Source organism: Drosophila innubila, assembly GCF_004354385.1.
Source record: "Drosophila innubila isolate TH190305 chromosome 2L unlocalized genomic scaffold, UK_Dinn_1.0 4_B_2L, whole genome shotgun sequence".
Lineage (NCBI taxonomy): Eukaryota > Metazoa > Arthropoda > Insecta > Diptera > Drosophilidae > Drosophila > Drosophila innubila.
The window spans coordinates 25,086,756-25,103,097 of NW_022995372.1; the positions used below are offsets into that span (position 1 = coordinate 25,086,756).

The 16,342-nt window shown below is 35.1% G+C and overlaps 5 protein-coding genes across 8 annotated transcripts in view; 2 read left to right on the top strand and 3 right to left on the bottom strand.

Annotated features, from left to right (window-relative positions):
• Positions 1-8,277, bottom strand: part of LOC117781684 (ATP-binding cassette sub-family C member Sur) — a 53,601-nt gene extending 45,324 nt beyond the window's left edge. The window contains exon 1 of the mRNA XM_034618488.1: positions 7,573-8,277. Coding sequence (XP_034474379.1) covers positions 7,573-7,748 — 176 coding nt within the window. The 5' untranslated portion in view covers positions 7,749-8,277. The remainder of the gene's footprint in view (positions 1-7,572) is intronic.
• Positions 8,278-9,112: 835 nt separating this feature from the next.
• LOC117781802 (probable isoaspartyl peptidase/L-asparaginase GA20639) lies at positions 9,113-10,484 on the top strand. Its single transcript, XM_034618667.1, has 3 exons — positions 9,113-9,189; positions 9,257-9,310; positions 9,401-10,484. Exons 1-3 carry the CDS (start codon positions 9,181-9,183, stop codon positions 10,376-10,378), a joined length of 1,041 nt encoding a protein of 346 aa, XP_034474558.1. The 5' UTR covers positions 9,113-9,180; the 3' UTR covers positions 10,379-10,484.
• Positions 10,485-10,760: 276 nt separating this feature from the next.
• LOC117781803 (RIP-like protein) lies at positions 10,761-11,806 on the bottom strand. Its single transcript, XM_034618668.1, has 3 exons — positions 11,596-11,806; positions 11,467-11,532; positions 10,761-11,414 (listed from the first exon to the last, which is right to left on the bottom strand). Exons 1-3 carry the CDS (start codon positions 11,710-11,712, stop codon positions 11,010-11,012), a joined length of 588 nt encoding a protein of 195 aa, XP_034474559.1. The 5' UTR covers positions 11,713-11,806; the 3' UTR covers positions 10,761-11,009.
• A 655-nt stretch (positions 11,807-12,461) lies between these two features.
• LOC117780905 (60S ribosomal protein L7) lies at positions 12,462-13,794 on the top strand. The gene is made up of 3 exons (XM_034617598.1): positions 12,462-12,551; positions 12,623-12,921; positions 13,234-13,794. Exons 2-3 carry the CDS (start codon positions 12,623-12,625, stop codon positions 13,691-13,693), a joined length of 759 nt encoding a protein of 252 aa, XP_034473489.1. The 5' UTR covers positions 12,462-12,551; the 3' UTR covers positions 13,694-13,794.
• A 364-nt stretch (positions 13,795-14,158) lies between these two features.
• LOC117780904 (thymidylate synthase) lies at positions 14,159-15,665 on the bottom strand. 4 transcript variants are annotated; one of them, XM_034617594.1, is made up of 2 exons: positions 15,366-15,665; positions 14,159-15,240 (listed from the first exon to the last, which is right to left on the bottom strand). In XM_034617594.1, exons 1-2 carry the CDS (start codon positions 15,469-15,471, stop codon positions 14,210-14,212), a joined length of 1,137 nt encoding a protein of 378 aa, XP_034473485.1. In that variant the 5' UTR covers positions 15,472-15,665; the 3' UTR covers positions 14,159-14,209. The 4 variants fall into 4 exon arrangements, with proteins under 4 accessions (XP_034473485.1, XP_034473488.1, XP_034473486.1 ...); XM_034617597.1 differs by having other exon boundaries at positions 14,159-15,248; positions 15,308-15,494; XM_034617595.1 differs by having other exon boundaries at positions 14,159-15,259; positions 15,342-15,473.
• Positions 15,666-16,342: the final 677 nt, after the last annotated feature.

Below are 16,342 nucleotides of genomic sequence, written 5' to 3' on the forward strand. Positions count from 1 at the left end.
TACTTTTCGGGAAATTCATAAACATTTTCTTAACAATCTAGTTAAATTTTGAGTTTTAAAACATTTAACTCAAATTCTTTAAGTTAGTTTACTGAAACCTTGACTAAACAAAAGGGGTCTAGACTTCCTTTAAATAAAAATCAAGTATTTCTTAACTTTTCATTTAAAAACAGAAAGCAACTTTGACAATAACAAAGTTGTGGCACACTCAAGGCCATTTGAAAATTCATATCTCTATATTCAAGACAAGAAGACAGCGCGTTGTCCTTGCAACAACTACAAAAAGTGTGTGCTTCCTCTTCAGTAATTTTTCACACACCAATACAGATATATTTAATGATGTGCAAAAATGTGGCATACTTTTTGGCTGAACAACGTGAGCACGTTTACACGTTGCCACATGGAAGCGCAAAAGGTGCACTAACTGAAAAGGGGTAACAAAAGGGAGGGGGAGGTGTGGCAAACAGTTAACTTGCGACCGCAATGCCGTTGAAATATTATTTATTGCAAATACTGTTGCATACTATTTGGCGCAGTGGCGCCTCAATGCACTCAGTGCCTCGCATAGAGAAGGCAACCAAAACAGTTTTGTCATTCTTATTTTTTAATTTTAATTTTTTAGCGCAGCAACAATTCTTCTTCATATAAAAAAAATTTATATAACTATATATTGAGAAGGGGAAGCTATTTTATTTATTGTGTTCCCAGACTGTCTATAAATTTAATGAAAAATGCCTGCCTTGACAGGCAGCTGAGGCGTGGCATGCCACGGATCGAGACAGACGACAGACGTGCAACCCTTACATATTAATTACTTTTTTGACCGCTCTAAAAGTGCATGAATAATTGATTTCAATTTTTGGTAAAAATGTGCACAATATGCATTTTTCCGTTTGGTTTTTGTATACTTGTTTTCTTATTCTATTTTATTGGCCCCTACTAAGAGAACAACAATGTGTATTTAAATGCAGTACACCAAAGAAAGTAATAAAAAATGCAAACCTATTTGAAATTGTTTACTATTTTTGAATACCTTGTAGATGTCAAATGTGTGAAAAGGCAGTTTAGCTGGCTGTAAAAATTCTGCCAGACAATCGACAAATTTTAAATAGACCAACAAGACTTAATTTTATTTAACGGTACATATAAATTGTGATTTACATTTGAATTTAAAAAGCAATTAATAAATTAGTTTTTAATTGTATTTAAAACTTTTAAACTCAATGAAAAAATATAATTTACATTCATACAAAAGTAAGTATGTTATTTAGTTTTGCCATTAGGTATAAACATATTTTATGAGACGATTTCTGGGTTAAAAATTTTAATATTTTATTTATACTAAATAAATACATAAGCTACAAGTAAATACAAACCAGAAAAATCTTACCGAAAGTAAAAGTCGTTTATCAAACTAGCTTTGATTTTAAATTTAAATATTGATCTTATTAAATTAATACATTATCTATATTATAATATTTTCTTTTTAAATTTTTTTTTAAAAACAAACATAAACATAACTGAAACCTATATTCGCATCGGCTTAATAATTTGTTATCTATTATGCTCAGACATCTATTCTACGGTATCCCTTAGTCGAATTCTCTTATCGAAAACCATCACAATTCCTTTTTCGTTGAATTCTTCTATTTTTCCATTGTTCATTTGTAGTTCACGTGCAACATTTTTTATTGATAGGCTGTTTGTTTGCACTTGTTATATTTAAAATTAATAGTTGCTGATTGAAAAGTTTGGGAAAGTCTATAATTTGTAGATACGTAATTTGAATAAATATATAGAAGTTACGTATACATATAACCTGTTTTTTTTTAATGTCTTTAAATTTGTTTTTCAATTTTGTGTTGTGCTTCAGATAAATGATAAATGATGAAAATTTAATTGTTTTGCTGGAATTTTGTATTGTCAGATACAATTTTATTTTTTGGGCGAGCATCCACATTGTACACATGTAGGTCAAATATGCTAAAGAAATTTTAAGCTTAATGAATTGATGATAAAAAATAAAATTAATAGCACGCTATTGAAGTTATGTGAATGCACAAATTGAGTTTAGAAATTGAAGATAAATCTGTTTGGAAGTAAACAGCATAATGACATAAATTAAGAAAACAAGGATTAGAGATAAAGTTTAAAAAATCATAAGATTTTTGCTTTATTAGTTCTTATAAGAATTTGGTAAATTTTAGTTTTCATACAATTTTAGATATACATTTTTAGTTACTGAATTGACTCAAGCAAGAGATATGATACAATTTCATATTCTACTTGTTTTCATAAACATAAACATCTAAAGATATCCTTCAACTCTTCGAGCTACTTGCATGCATTTCCATGACATATTTTTTTGTTGAAATATCGCGCATTACTTAACAGTTGCATTTATTGGTTGCTTTTCATTTTTTTTTAAATTCTTGAACGAGATCATTGAATGAATTTCGCAATACAAATAATACAAGAAAAAGAAGTTCTGTTGTTAGTACCAAATACTTAATACCCTTTCAACATAATAAAGTTCAATTATGGACATAAGAGAATTAAGAAAATATTTGAAAGTTTTGAGTTAAATTAATGCTATAATTATTTTTTTAATTGTTATACTGTCAAGTAATTTAAATTCATTCAATATGCAAATGCATACTACGTTAACAAGAAAATATAATCTAATTTGAATGTTGAAGATTATTCAGATAAATAAATTGTTAGCACAACATAATAAGATACGTATGCATACCTCATCACAAAGTTGTAATACTCTCACTTACAGTGTATAACAGTTCCCAAATACCCATGGCCACTCATTTGAAATGCAATTTATTGCTGCTTGATTCGTTGGAAAACGTGTACTACCAGATATCCAAGTGTGAAAAGCGGCAACATGCCACACGTCACTTTTCTTCACCTCTCCATTTCCCATCTCCACACTTCTCCCATACAAGTTGTCTGCTCTTTTGCAAGTATAACGCAGCACAAATGTGGCAAATTAAGAAATCTAATAAAATTTTAAAATACTCGCAGAGTTTTCAAGTCGAAACACAGACAAACACACACCTCACAGTTTTCCGAATTGGAGCAACTGATTTGTTTACCAAATGGTCCAAAAATACCAGAAAATTGCATTGAAGTGCAGTTGTACTTGTTGTTGTTGTATTTGTTAATGCTGGGGTTGATGTTGTTATTGTTGCTGCTGCTGTTGTTGCCATTGCAGCTATCGCCTTGGCACGGGACGCTATTTCTCAAGTGCCGGATATATTATTGCCCATCGGGAGTTGATTTTTTTATGAATGAATAAAAGCGCACTCATTGCACTCACGAGTGTGTGAGTGTTTGCATAGAATTGTTTGTGTTGTGCTGTTATTGTTGTTAATGCATTTTGTTCAAACTGTTTATTGATGCGTATTCCTGATTAAGGGGAGAGTTATTCGGTACTTGCTATAGTGAGTGCTGTGAGTTCTATGAGTTTCGGATATCAATGATATTTTGAATGCATTCAAGTGCCCTTGAATTGCACTGAGTGTGTGTGGGGAGATTCTGAGACCAATTTCTGTCTTGGCCGCATCCAAGGCGGTGTATATAATTGGATAATGTTCACATTACTTTTACTGAAAAGTTGATTTTTATAAGGATGAAATTTAATAGATTTTTTTGAACAAATTTCAAAATATTTGAATGCAGAATGAATTTAGAGGCCAAATCACCATCAAAATGGCATTCCGTTATTATGTTTTATGACAGTTTTAAGCTCGTCAGACTGCGGATTTAGCCACTTTACAAGTCCAAAGTTTTATCCAATTTGGCATGATATTTTACCCAAAAATGAAAGGTCTCAGAATCAAGTTTAAAGTGTTCTTATACACTAATTACGATTACGATAAGGAGTTGATTTAAAGTGAAAACTTGAGATTTAAAATTTTCAAAATTTCAAAGGGGGGACCCTTACCATCGAAATCGAATCTTGGTCGAAAATAATTATATTTTCTAAATGAACAAAAATTGAATACAGAATGAATTTAGTGGTAACTTTACCACAACCGTACCGGTACACATGTTTCGAAATTTCTAATAATTAAGAAATCAGCAGTTTAAAAACCTGTTAAAATACTCTTATTTATGCTAGATCAAAACCTCAAAAAAATAGAATGTAATCTAATAAAAATTAAAATAACTTTATTAGCTTAAGATGTTTAACAACAAAATTGAATTCTGCATATTGTATTTAAGATTCAAACCTTAACCAAATAGAGAACAATCGTAAGCAAACTGAAATTGGCAAAAGGCTACTAATTAAAATCTCAAAATTTCAATTTGTAAGCATTTGATGTGTAATTATTAATCAACATGAAAAGTTGTTAAGTTATAGATAAATATATTTGCTCTAAATTCCTAGGCATTTAAGGATGGACTCACTTCAATTAAGTAGATTGCATTGACCACAGATAAATACTTATGTACATTTGACAACAACAAATATTGAAATGACAATGAGTAGACACTGTTGCTGTTCTTGATGATTTTTGCTGTGTGTCGATGCTCCGCTTGCAGCTGCAACCAGATGATGAAGATATATGTTTATATTGAATGACCAATGATCCAATGATCCATCCAATGCTCCAATGCAGCCACTCAAGCAGCCGCTCATTTCATTTATGAGTGGTTCAGCGGTTCAACGCTAACCGATGACAAGACCAAATAACCAAAACAAACTCAAACAACCAAAACACTTCCAAAGAAATTCCTATGAGATACAAAGAAATAAAAAAAAAAAAAGAAAACTCGTAAAGCTTCTTGATTACATGTTTGTTTTTGTATGCAAACTGGAGTAAACTTTTATTAATTGAACGGACATACATGCGAGTCTGTGGCAAGAAGACCACAACGATGACAGCGCAGTGCAACAACGGCAACAAACACAGACACAGACACAGCCGACAGACAAAACGTTGCCACCTCCAAACGTCGCGACGTCCGTTCACTGATCCGCAAAAACATAGTCTACATATTAGAATAGCAGATGCCCTTCTTTTGACTACCTATATATACTATATAGGTAATCATCATTATATATAATAGTTTTTTGTTACTTCAAATCATCAAAATATATAATAATCTTTTGTTACTTCAACGATATAAATATACTCCCACAAAATACCCACTTAATAAAAAAAATATATATATAAAAAATACTGCTCAAATTAAAGGTAAGCTCTAAATATTGATGTTCTTTAAATAATTTTAAATGAAATAAATAAGCCACATATTGTAAATATTTAAAGATTGTTCGTAAAAAATTCGAAAAACAAGAAATGAAAGAATTTGAAAATTTATTTTTTATTTTTTTAAACAGAAGTCTAAAGCAATATACACTTATACAATATACATTTTATACACGTGGAATACCTCAAAATAAAAGTTAAGAAAATCTTATCGAAAATACTAAATATATATATTCATATATCACAATCTCCTGAAAATTGTATATACACTTTCTTCTGTAGTCATTATTTCGATGAGGAAAATAGGAAACGAGCTTCTTATAATTATTATTATAATTATTATATAAGATCTTACGATTAAAAAAAGAATAAATATTTAAAAAAAATAATATTTCTCGAAAAAGCAAAAGTTTCAAAACCAACCAAGAAAACCAACATTTTTCCTTAACCTTAGAACTAAGAAATAAGTTAAATATAGTCTTAATGTAATATTATTACATTATAAATGTAAAATAAAAGCATTAGCTGCAATTGCATGTAAATATTCTTTCTTAACCTTCTTAGAGCATCTTTAGTGCGACTTTAAAGAATATAAACGTAGATATGTATGTATATGTATAATATTGTTGAACTTTTTTTATTTGACTGATGTCACGGCTGTCAGTAAATAATTCAAATGATTTTGCAACTAGATTTAGATTTCATGTTTTGTGTCGTCGTTGTTGTTGCTTGTTTGTTGTCGTCGGCGCTAAATGGAAATGTATCTTTTTTATATTTTACTTCGATGTATCTGCGTATGTGCATCTGCACAGACAATTTGGTCGTTTAGTCATGCAGTCAGAGTCGGTCATTAGGCAAGTGTCTGGGGAGGTATAAAAGTCCAGTTTCCACTGTGCCATGGGGTTTTATTTCACTGTCCAAGAAAACCCATGTACTCATAGTTTATTAAGAAAACTGCATCCCTTAGATACAAACAGACAAATAGATACAGATACATATTAAATGCATATGAGGAATATAATACGTAGAACATTTTTTGATTTCATTGTTGTCTGTTTTGGGGCCCGCCACATTTATTTCAACAGCTGGCCAAGCGCCACATGAGTAATATGCCATCCCCTCCCACACCTACTTCTACCCATATCTTAACCCCTCCTCACCCCCTCACGTCATGCCTTTAGCAGCATTTATATACAAAAACTGCGTCGGTTTTCTGCCTTTGCATATTGTTTATAAACGCATGCGCTAAAATTAAACAAAAATTTCCCATTTGTTTATCCGAGGCAGCATATTGTTTAAGCTTTTTAGTCACTTGCTATGTCAAAAGGGCTGCAAGACTTTATCTGGAAATTGCCAAAAATCCAAGCAAAACAAATATTCAAAGTGTATGTTTTTTTTTTTTAGATAGCCGATTTTAATTAAATTTTCTTAGAATATAGCTGAGTAGGATCAGCATTCTTAACTTGATCTATATCTAATCTAATACAAAAAAAAAAAAACACATTGTCCCTATAGGCTGTACGCCACTAACAGCTCTACTCCCTTACAATTTTATTTAAACAAATAAAAATTTAAATAAATGTGATAAAAATGTTTAGCCTAGACAATCAAATCTACGAATTAAATTAAAATTTAAAAAAACGTTTATCAAGGGTTACGTTGATTAATGAAAATTCAATCTGTGTCTGATTTCCCATTTGTTTGTCAAACCATTATAATCATGAGGGAGCATTTTCACCACCAAAAGAGCTTTATCAATTAGTCACGAAATATTCCAATTTATATTTCTATGCGTTTTTAAAATAGCTTTCAATTTAGACGGCTTCCACTGAAATGGCATGAAAATAAAATAATGAAATATTAACATGCTTCAAGCATTTAAATTTATATACAAATGTATATATGTAGGGCAGATTTTCCGTCAATGCGATATAAATTGATGGCTCGTTACGATGAAAGGAGAATGGCATGAAATTAAGATATACATAGAAATAAAATAACAGGAATACTTATAATAGATATTGCCAGAGTTGTAAGATAAGGAACCATGTTAACCACATAGTAATCCGAATATGTATAGAAAACATAGAAAGAAAACTAAAGATCTACAATATCTGAATATCTACAATATAGTTGTAATACGCAGTAAATATAATCATTTGTGCCAAATTTCTTTAAACAGTTATTAGAATTGAGATATTACTTTGTAGATAACAAAAATTGTAATAATAAAAACAGGAAATATAAATTATTTATGTCTTACATATGCTGTGATATATTTATAAGTTATAAATCATGTTAAATTTAGTTTAACTATAGTTGTTTTACGAACTTATCTTACTTTTCATATTTTCTCCAGATAAAAACGCATCCCACAATCAGCATAAATATGGAGCAGCAAGTTAAAACATATTTAATACGATCTATGCCACAAATATCGGTTTGCAAATTATCATATGTGGCACGTACTTGACCAGTTAACTGGTCACAGCGTATAAGATTAAAAAACTGTTTCATTTTCGAGATCAGATTAAGATTCTCAATTTTTAAATGGTTTACTCGTAATTTGTGACTTCCATTTCAAGCTACAATTTGGTATTAAATCAGGCACAGTCTTAAGATATTTAATTCCGATTTGTATTGTATTAAATTTAGATATTCAGCAATTACACAAAACACAGACACGATATATGTACATATGTACTTATAAAATCCGAAAAATTTGCGCACACAAAAGTTGAAATTCAGAAACCACCCAAAAGATTCGAAATGTAAACAAATTATTTCGCAATTACATAGTATACATAAGCAGTATGTAAATATACCGCAATATGGTAATTGTTGTTGTTATATTCGAAACGAATTTATTTCGATACACACATAAAACGCATGCCGCATGTACGTTTTACTTTTAATTATGACTTTTTATCGTTATAATTTTGAATATAAACAAAAAGAAATATGCGCACGTTTCGACTGATTCGAAGAATTAGACAACCGAAAACTTTCCCGTTAACAGCTACCAACCGTCTGCAGCCGAGCGACGCAACGTACTGAAAGAAACGGTAAAAATTTTCAAAAAAGAACTCTCGTTAAGAAGCTGTGCATGCGTGACTGGGAGAGAGTGAGAGAGCGAGATGGCGGCGAGTAACCGAGTGAGCGAACTAACACGTGCAAGATCGTGCAAAAGTTCTATTGTTGTTGTTTTACTGTGTGCTCATAGCAAAGGTTGAAAGAGAGTATAAGCAGCTATATATTGTTTAACCGATTTGCTCCGATTTCGATATGTATTAAATACTTTTAAAAATGTTTCAGATATATAAGTATATAAACATAGATTCTTTGATAACAAAAAAAAATATTTAGCGAGATAAATTTTCAAATAAAATCAAAGGGAGTTTGAAAAACAACTTAATTCAATTTAAGCCTTGACTTTACATGAATCAGTTATAGAATACAATCAATGGATAGAATAATTTCCGTTAATCGGTTTCGGTGCAATAAAAATGTTGTTTCGGTTACGATTTCAATTACGATTATTAACAGTTACGGTCTTAATCCCTGGCTTTCCATAGGCAGTGATGCATTTCTTTGAAATCCCCTTAAGCCTTACTATTAAAATTACAGAGTATTTAGTGGCAGTCACTATTAATTTGACCAACTTACTTGTTACTTGTTATTACGCAAGTTTGTTGTTGTTTTGTTTTGTGCATTTGTTGTTTACATTCGTTTGTTTGTTTGCCGGTTGTATTCTGGTTCGCATGCGGTTTGAGAGTCACAGTGCTTGTCGAATTGTTAAAAAAGTAATTTAACCGGTTTAGATTTTTTTATTTGATAACCTGTCTGCAATTACAGATAAAGATAAATAAAAATTTAATAATGTACAAATGGCCATCGCTGATTTGTTGATCGCAAACGATCGCAAGATTTGCTCGTACAAAGTTTAAAAATGAATTCGGTAAGCAAGAAAAATATTAAAAAATTAAAAGATTATAATAGGATTTTCTATTCGCTCTTGTCTTCAGTATCCTCGTTTTGCTTTCTTTTGGCTCTTTGTGCTGTCTGTTCACCTGCTCCAGGTAAGTCCACAAACTCAGTAGGCGCTCAAAATGCGTTCCATTCTTGAGTTACGTTCCAAATTGCTTAAAGTCCACAACTTTAAAATGCAGGCAGTGGAACGTAAGGAGTGCATCTTTCAGCCCACTGTGCTAGTGCATGGCGGTGCTGGAAACATTGCCGATGCCAAGATTCCAATTGCTAAACGTGGCGTCAAGAGAGCAGCTCGCCGAGGTTATGTGACACTGCAGGACACGGGCAGCGTTTTGGATGCCGTAGAGCATGCGGTGAATTCTCTAGAGGAAGATGGCAACTTTAATGCCGGCTATGGCTCCGTGCTCAATTGGGAGGGTGAAGTCGAAATGGATGCGGCCATCATGCACGGCGCGCAACTGGAGGCGGGTTGTGTCTCTTTGGTCCAAGACATAATGCATCCCATAACACTGGCCAGGCGCATCATGGAAACCACAAGACATCGATATTTGGCAGGCGCAGGAGCAATGCAAATAGCCAAAGCCGAAGGCATTGACATATTGCCCAAGGGTGCTTTGGTTACAGAAGCGGCACTGAAATCCTTGGAGGATTTCAAGGCAAGCCAGAATAAAACGCGTGACAGTGTCTTATTTGGCTCTCCCGGCACAGTGGGCGCTGTGGCAATTGACGCTTGTGGCAACGTGGCAGCTGCTACATCAACTGGCGGCATAACAGGAAAACTTCCCGGCCGCATCGGTGACTCTCCGGTGCTGGGCGCTGGAACCTATGCGGACAACGAGACAGGTGCCATATCGGCCACTGGGCATGGCGAGACCATAATGCGCTACAATGTCGCGTCCCGTATATTGGCACTTGTGCAATACGGCAACTATACAATCCAACAGGCAACAGAGCAAGTCTTGCAACAGATGACGGATCGGTTTGACGAAACTGCTGGCATTATAGCCATCGATCATCGCGGTCAACTGGGCATTCACTTCACATCCAGGCGCATGTCCTGGGCATATCAGCGTGGAGAAGAACTGCACTTTGGTGTTGATGCTGGCGAGGATCAGCTGGAGATTGTGGGCGAGCCACGTACATTAAACTTAACATGATAAAGTAAAAAAAACAATAACAATTTCATGTTAAATTACTTAAATTTATATAATGCAAAAATATATATTTTTCTGGGGAGAATTCGCTAGATTAAACTTCACATAATTAGTGACAATTTTCTATTAATTACTTTCAGACTTATATTATAAAAAACTGATTAACATATTAACGTAAAGAATCAGCTAAAGTTTTTGCCGAGCCACGTACAGTAAACTTAACTTAAAAAATTGGAAATTAAAGTAACAATTCCATTTTATATTGCTGACAGGTTTATATAATAAAAAGAGAATATTGAACATAGTAGGAAGTAGATATTTTTCTGGTGAGAATTTTTTAAATCAAATATTACATAATAATAGCGCAATTAATAAAAATTTCCGATTAAATTACTTTTAGATGTTTAAAATGAAAAATAGTTAACATATTGAACTGCACTGCGCTGTAGATATTCTGATGGGAATCAGCTAGATTTTTTTGGCGAGCCATTTAACTTAAACTTAACTTAAAAAGCTGGTAATTAAGGTGACAAATGCTTCTTACAGACTTGCATAATTAGAATGTTTAACATAATAAGCTGGTCGCAGCCAGTCTTAATATTTAAAATTGTTCAACAATCGAAAGTTGTTGCTGTCAAACTGAGCAGCAGTAATCACAGCAACCACAAATGGCAAACAGGCGACAGGATGGAGGCAGTGCTTCTATAAAGAAGACCAATGCTTGGGTGCAGCTCAGCTCGTGCTCGTTGATTCTCTGTTGGATCAGTTGCTGCAACTGTGGCTTATCAGCGGCATGTTCAAACTGCACTCCGCACTCGCATTTGTATAAACAATTCAAGCGATGCAGCGGCTTTTTCAAGCAGACTGGACAGATTATTGAATCAGATTCTGGCTCATTGAACAGGTCTTCTACGTGTTGCTCTTGCAGAGCATACCATTCGTTAACATCAGACAGGAGCTCCTCATACATATGCTCCTCCAATTTCAAATCCTCATCCAATTCATTGAGCTCCAAACGCAAAATACTATCCAAATCAGCCTGCAATGAAATTAGTTTAGTTATTTCACAATTTTATACAATCACAAATTACCAATTGGATTTTACGATTGCCATCGATGTTGTTATTACGCGAATTTATAATGCGTATGCGACATTTCTGCGTATGAGAAAATAAATACAATTAGAAATAAAAAATAAGCTAACTTTTGTTTTAACTAACCTCACGCAAGAGCTCTCGCAATTTTGGCATGCCCAACCGTTGTTGTTTGGCCACATTTTGGGCATGTCGCTTTTGCTCGACACTTGTGTTGTATATTGGACTGCCCGTTGACTGCATTGCAGCAAATACTTTTTAAGGAATAATAAGTTATTAACTATTTAAGAACCAAAAGTAAAAGACGCGGGCAGCTTACTAGCTGCCTTGTATGCAATGCTACCAACTTGTTTTAATAGTCATTTCGTAACAAAAAACAGGCTGGCAGGTTTGTACCATTTTCAGCAGTACTGCCAACTTGTTAGAGGCAAAAATAGCTTTTCCTGCCTGTAAAGCATTTTTGCGTCCACTTTTGCAAAGATTTAGAAACAATACAAATAACAGCTGTATGTATATTTAAAATAGCCTGATTTTCGTCTATTAACAATTTCCAAATTTCTCTAGCAATCAAACTCTGCAAATAATCAGAACTAGTTTTGAAAGAGTTAAGTTGGCAACTTCCAGAATATATTAAATTTGTAACTTTATAATGTTGAAGCTAGAATTTTTAAAATTTTTGAAGAATTTTTTAATTAGAATTAGAATTTTGTCGAGTTTTCGGATCAAATAAATTAAAATGAGGAATATAACTTCTCCACCTGTGGCACAACGAACTACCAGACTTTATAAGAACATTCATCTTTATTTTATCTAATTTCAGTTTAACAAGTTTCAATAAATTGTTAGTTTGTTGCCAAATTATTGCTAAAAACTAAAAATAATTTAATTGCGCGCCATTTGCAGTTTTAGTTCATTTACTAGCACGTGTAATCGGAATACAGTCGTGGTCTAATCACGCCATTGTACAGCACTATCGCACAGAGTTGCTTTGACAATAGTTTGACATATGCAACATGGCGTACCTTGTGCTTCCGCTCTTTCTTTCCCTTTCTTTTACCAACGTGCATAGTGTCTAGTAAAAGGTTAGTGTTACATTTTTAAATTTTCTTAAACAAAAACAGTGCTAAATGTTGCCAATTTGTGCCTTTAACAGATGCCAGCCACGGTCGCCAAGAAACCAGCAGCAAAGAAGCTGCCCGCTGTGCCGGAGTCCAAGCTTAAATTCGGCAAGAAACAAATCACGAAGCGTGTCGCCGAGACGAAACGTCGTTTGAAGCGTGCCGCTGTCGTTGCCCTGCGCAAGAAGGAGAATCTGGTGCGTGCCGAGAAATACCAGAACGAGTACATCAAGGCCGATCAGCGCGAGATTAAGCTGCGTCGTCTGGCCAAGAGCCGTAACCAGTTCTATGTGCCAGCTGAGGCCAAATTAGCATTTGTCGTCCGTATCCGCGGGTGAGTAAACTCTTATTATAATAGGTAATGGTCTATTAGCATGGGCCAACTGAAAATAAAACTTAAATACAGGAGAATTTATCATGAATTTAGTCGTAAAGACTTGTTTGGGTACTCAATCAGTTCTTATTTTTTTTTAATCCTTAATGTTTCCATACGAAATTACTTTGTGCAACTTGTCACTACTATGTTTACACCGTTTACCAACACTGATTTTATTTGTTTTGAGTTGGCCCATGCTAATAGACTATTACCTTATAATACATTCGCAATGTTGCTGTTTATTTTATTTATATATTTCCTTTTTCATAGTATCAACAAGGTTGCACCCAAGGTACGCAAAGTGCTGCAATTGTTCCGTTTGCGCCAGATCAACAATGGTGTGTTCATCAAGCTGAACAAGGCCACCATTAACATGCTGCGCATTGCCGAGCCCTACATTACCTGGGGTTATCCCAATCTGAAGTCGGTGCGCGAGCTGATCTACAAGCGCGGCTATGTTAAGCACAATCGCCAGCGTGTACCGATCACCGATAACTTTGTTATTGAACGCAAATTGCGCAAGGCACACAACATTCAGTGCGTTGAGGATTTGGTTCACGAGATCTTCACCGTTGGACCCAACTTCAAGTACGCCTCCAACTTCCTGTGGCCGTTCAAGCTGAACACACCCACCGGCGGCTGGCGCAAGAAGGCCAATCACTACGTCAACGGTGGTGACTTCGGCAACCGTGAGGACCACCTCAACAGACTGCTGCGCAAGATGGTCTAAACAGCTCTGCGGTGGAATAGTTTAAAACGAAAACGGTCTGGCAACAGCGAAAGAAATAAAATTAACTCTTTTTTAAAAGTATCTAAATGCCGTTCACAAAACCAAAAAGTGTTTTCACTTTTATGCACCAAACATAAACCAATATTTACTTTTGTTGGATTAATCCAAAGAAGACATCTGCTGAAAATAGAACCTGTTAGCAGCTACAGCTGAAATCCATTTGTTGATTAGAGACGTTAAATAAGGTGGATTTATCGATGCCATCACTAATTTCTTAATCCTAATATAAAAAAAACTTGATATGTCTGGTATCCAGGAACCTAGGTACCGGCTGTTGATACCAGGATAACAGGATGATTAAGGATATGTATATTCTTCATGGGGTCTGCCACACACCTGTTACATACATTCATTCACAACCACACCCATGTCAATGGGCGCAGTGTAAAAAGATCGTTAAAAAAAGATTTTCTTAAATTAATTTTATTGAGATTAAAATACATGTTAATAATAAGTTTAAATGGCCATGTCCATTTGAATCTTGCCATACGGATTATAGTCAACAACTTCAAAGTCCTCGTAGCGGAAATCCTCAATGTTAGTAATCTGCCGCTTGATGTTGAGCTTGGGAAAGGGACGTGGCTCCCGCTGCAGTTGCTCTTTGAGCGGCTCAACATGATTCTGATAGACATGGGTATCACCCATGGTGTGGACAAAGTCACCAGGCTTCAGTCCGGTCACATGGGCAATCATGTAGGTGAGCAGTGCATAGGAGGCAATGTTGAAGGGCACACCCAGTCCCATGTCAGCGCTACGCTGATACAAATGACAGGAGAGTTCACCTCTGGATTGTGACACATAGAACTGCGCCAGACAGTGGCAAGGGGGCAGTGCCATCTTGGGTATGTCCAACGGATTCCACGCGCTCATTATGATGCGTCGATCATCGGGATTATTGCGTATTTTGTCAATAACCTCCTGCAATTGATCAACCCCTTGTCCAGTATAGTCATCATCACAGGTACGATACTCTGCCCCAAAGTGACGCCATTGGAATCCATAGACTGGACCCAAATCCCCAACAGCCCGCTCTGTATGTCCACATTTATCAAGAAATTCGCGCGTACTATTGCCATCCCAGATGTGGACATTCCGCTGCTGCAACAGCTTGGCATCGGTCTTGCCGGCCACAAACCAGAGCAGCTCCTCGGCAACACCACGGAAGAAGACTCGCTTGGTGGTCAGCAGGGGAAACGATTCCCGCAAATCGAAGCGCATTTGGGTGCCAAAAATTGATAGAGTTCCAACTTTGGTACGATCCATACGCAATTCACCAGTTTCAATGATCCGATCTACCAGATCCAAATACTGCTTCTCATCTCGGTTCGTGTACGTCTTTTTCTTTGGCGACAACTTGCTGAATACATTTTCCTTCACAGCCAACGTCACCATCTTTTTATCCAGTTGTTTTTGTGGGGAAGCCTTCATAGCAGTTCCGTAACATTTTGCCGGCGACACTTGCGGAGATTTTTTGGGAGATACCATATCTGTAACTCTATAGAAATTAGAAAATATTTAACTTTATTTATTTTATGAAGTTGCTCTCTACTCTACAGCTTAAAAGCTTCTGCTCAAGTCACAACAAAAACGCGCCAAAAGTCGCCCAAATTACCGCGCGAAAAATTGACATCCCGCCAATGCTGCCAGGGCCAGGGCAGTAAGCATCGACGACTATGTTGTAGTGTCAAATATTTTGAAATTGTGAGAGGCTTTGTCATTGAGAGATTGTTTTTCAATCCAGTAAAATAAATCAGCTGTTCCCATGTTGCCAGGGCCACGACAGAAAAATTTGGTGAACTTGTTTATAATTCGAATATTTAGTAAATATATACATTTTAAGATTTCTTCGACAATTATCAATTAGTATAAATACATCAGCTGTCTTAATGCTGTCAGTATGGACTGAGCCAGAGCTGCGCGCCGGCGTAAAGTGCTCAATAATTTGCCTAGGCCAGTGTAGCTAAAGCAACACAAAAAACTACAATTAGTTGAGTGGTAACACTGTTGCTGCAGCTGTAGAAACGATGCGATAGAATGAGAGAGAAAGGGTGAGAAACAGGCAATGGGAAATGCAAGTAACGTATTGTCGAACATATTTACATTTACATAGCTAGATTTTTAGCTAATAGAATTTTTATCAAGCTTCCTAATTTTTGCAATTATAAAATGTCTAAATCGAACAATAAAATGGCAGTACTGTTCGTGAGCGAGCGAACTAAGTTTATACGAACTGAGTTCACTCATGAACTTTAAAATGACTTTCGTTAATGCGGCAAGCTTATTTGTGCTCGGCAAACAAGCTCGTCCAACAAATTCGATAATGGATGCCCTGCTTTAGGTGCCAAAACACGACTAGCACTGTTTAGTGAGCATGTTCTTTAAAATGTTGCGTTCCTTATGTCGATCGACAGCTAATCCCCACACGTTCAAAATTTAAGCGAGCCGAGCATGCTCTTCGCACGTTATTGTCGTGTTTGGCTACATTTACGTATTAAGACATTTTTCAGAAACTAAATAATTTTTGTATTAAAAAAAACCTAGAAAAATTGATATTTTTCAAAATAGAGTTTTTCATCACTTTTGGAAAAT